Genomic DNA, 3,404 nt, shown 5'->3' with positions numbered 1-3,404 from the left:
ACAAGCGCCAGAATGAGAGTAACAAGCAGATGAACGAACAAGCGTCAGAATGACATTAACAAGCGAATGAATGACAGTAGCAAGTGCCAGAATGACCGTAACAAGCACCAGAATGACAGTAACAAGCACCAGAATGACAGTAACAAGCGCCAGAATGACATTAACAAGCGAATGAATGACAGTAGCAAGGGCCAGAATGACAGTAACAAGCACCAGAATGACAGTAACAAGCGCCAGAAGGACAGTAACAAGCACCAGAATGACAGTAACAAGCGCCAGAATGACATTAACAAGCGAATGAATGACAGTAGCAAGGGACAGAATGACCGTAGCAAGGGCCAGAATGACCGTAACAAGCAGATGAACGAACAAGCGTCAGAATGACATTAACAAGCGAATGAATGATAGTAGCAAGGGCCAGAATGACAGTAACAAGCACCAGAATGACAGTAACAAGCACCAGAATGACAGTAACAAGCGGAAGAATGACATTAACAAGTGGATGAATGACAATGACAAATGCCAGAATGACAGTAGCAAGCACCAGAATGACAATAACAAGTGGATGAATGACAATGACAAATGCCAGAATGACAGTAGCAAGCACCAGAATGACAGTAGCAAGCACCAGAATGACATTAACAAGTGGATGAATGACAATGACAAATGCCAGAATGACAGTAGCAAGCACCAGAATGACAGTAACAAGCGTCAGAATGACATTAACAAGTGGATGAATGACAGTATCAAGGGCCAGAATGACAGTAACAAGCACCAGAATGACAGTAACAAGCGTCAGAATGACATTAACAAGTGGATGAATGACAGTAGCAAGGGCCAGAATGACCGTAACAAGCACCAGAATGACAGTAACAAGTGGATGAATGACAGTAGCAAGGGCCAGAATGACAGTAACAAGCACCAGAATGACAGTAACAAGCGTCAGAATGACATTAACAAGTGGATGAATGACAGTAGCAAGGGCCAGAATGACCGTAACAAGCACCAGAATGACTGTAACAAGCTTCAGAATGACATTAACAAGTGGATGAATGACAGTAACAAGGGCCAGAATGACCGTAACAAGCACCAGAATGACAGTAACAAGCGTCAGAATGACATTAACAAGTGGATGAATGATAGTAGCAAGGGCCAGAATGACAGTAACAAGCACCAGAATGACAGTAACAAGCACCAGAATGACAGTAACAAGTGGATGAATGACAATGACAAATGCCAGAATGACAGTAGCAAGCACCAGAATGACAGTAGCAAGCACCAGAATGACATTAACAAGTGGATGAATGACAATGACAAATGCCAGAATGACAGTAGCAAGCACCAGAATGACAGTAGCAAGCACCAGAATGACAGTAGCAAGCACCAGAATGACAATAGCAACCACAAGAATGACAGTAACAAGCACCTGCATGACAGTAACAAGCGTCAGAATGACATTAACAAGTGGATGAATGATAGTAGCAAGGGCCAGAATGACAGTAACAAGCACCAGAATGACAGTAACAAGCGTCAGAATGACATTAACAAGTGGATGAATGACAGTAGCAAGGGCCAGAATGACAGTAACAAGCACCAGAATGACAGTAACAATCGTCAGAATGACATTAACAAGCGTCAGAATGACATTAACAAGTGGATGAATGACAGTAGCAAGGGCCAGAATGACAGTAACAAGCACCAGAATGACAGTAACAAGCGTCAGAATGACATTAACAAGTGGATGAATGATAGTAGCAAGGGCCAGAATGACAGTAACAAGCACCAGAATGACAGTAACAAGCGTCAGAATGACATTAACAAGTGGATGAATGACAGTAGCAAGGGCCAGAATGACCGTAACAAGCACCAGAATGACTGTAACAAGCTTCAGAATGACATTAACAAGTGGATGAATGACAGTAACAAGGGCCAGAATGACCGTAACAAGCACCAGAATGACAGTAACAAGCGTCAGAATGACATTAACAAGTGGATGAATGATAGTAGCAAGGGCCAGAATGACAGTAACAAGCACCAGAATGACAGTAACAAGCACCAGAATGACAGTAACAAGTGGATGAATGACAATGACAAATGCCAGAATGACAGTAGCAAGCACCAGAATGACAGTAGCAAGCACCAGAATGACATTAACAAGTGGATGAATGACAATGACAAATGCCAGAATGACAGTAGCAAGCACCAGAATGACAGTAGCAAGCACCAGAATGACAGTAGCAAGCACCAGAATGACAATAGCAACCACAAGAATGACAGTAACAAGCACCTGCATGACAGTAACAAGCGTCAGAATGACATTAACAAGTGGATGAATGATAGTAGCAAGGGCCAGAATGACAGTAACAAGCACCAGAATGACAGTAACAAGCGTCAGAATGACATTAACAAGTGGATGAATGACAGTAGCAAGGGCCAGAATGACAGTAACAAGCACCAGAATGACAGTAACAATCGTCAGAATGACATTAACAAGCGTCAGAATGACATTAACAAGTGGATGAATGACAGTAGCAAGGGCCAGAATGACAGTAACAAGCACCAGAATGACAGTAACAAGCGTCAGAATGACATTAACAAGTGGATGAATGATAGTAGCAAGGGCCAGAATGACAGTAACAAGCACCAGAATGACAGTAACAAGCGTCAGAATGACATTAACAAGTGGATGAATGACAGTAGCAAGGGCCAGAATGACCGTAACCAGAACCAGAATGACAGTAACAAGTGGATGAATGACAGTAGCAAGGGCCAGAATGACAGTAACAAGCACCAGAATGACAGTAACAAGCGCCAGAATGACATTAACAAGTGGATGAATGAATAGTAGCAAGGGCCAGAAGAATGACAGATAACAAGCACCAGAATGACAGTAACAAGTAACAAGTCAGAATGACATTAACAAGTGGATGAATGACAGTAGCAAGGGCCAGAATGACAAGGGCCAGAATGACAGACCAGAATGTAACCAGAAGAACCAGAATGACAGTAACAAGTGGATGAATGACAGTAGCAAGGGCCAGAATGACAGTAACAAGCACCAGAATGACAGTAACAAGCACCAGAATGACAGTAACAAGTGGATGAATGATAGTAGCAAGGGCCAGAATGACTGTAACAAGTACCAGAATGACAGTAACAAGCAGATGAAGCAGAAGAAAACATTAACAAGTGGATGAATGCGTCAGAATGACATTAACAATGACATTAACGAATGAATGATAGTAGCAAGCACCAGGACCAGAATGAGGGCCAGAATGACGTAACAAGCACCAGAATGACAGTAACAAGCGTCAGAATGACATTAACAAGCGAATGAATGACAGTAGCAAGGGCCAGAATGACCGTAACAAGCACCAGAATGACAGTAAAAAGCGGAAGAAAAC

At 42.6% G+C, this 3,404-nt stretch overlaps 1 protein-coding gene across 1 annotated transcript; it reads left to right on the top strand.

Moving 5' to 3' along the window:
- Nucleotides 1-397: 397 nt before the first annotated feature.
- LOC123992372 (probable cyclin-dependent serine/threonine-protein kinase DDB_G0292550) lies at nucleotides 398-2,845 on the top strand. Its single transcript, XM_046293516.1, has one exon. It carries the CDS (start codon nucleotides 398-400, stop codon nucleotides 2,843-2,845), a length of 2,448 nt encoding a protein of 815 aa, XP_046149472.1.
- Nucleotides 2,846-3,404: the final 559 nt, after the last annotated feature.

The sequence above is a fragment of the Oncorhynchus gorbuscha genome, linkage group LG13 (genome assembly GCF_021184085.1).
Source record: "Oncorhynchus gorbuscha isolate QuinsamMale2020 ecotype Even-year linkage group LG13, OgorEven_v1.0, whole genome shotgun sequence".
NCBI lineage: Eukaryota > Metazoa > Chordata > Actinopteri > Salmoniformes > Salmonidae > Oncorhynchus > Oncorhynchus gorbuscha.
This window is presented reverse-complemented; position numbering and strand designations above follow the sequence as displayed.

Excerpts from the sequence above, each read along its gene's own strand:
- LOC123992372 (XM_046293516.1), top strand. The coding sequence starts at position 398 with ATGAATGATAGTAGCAAGGGCCAGAATGACAGTAACAAGCACCAGAAT.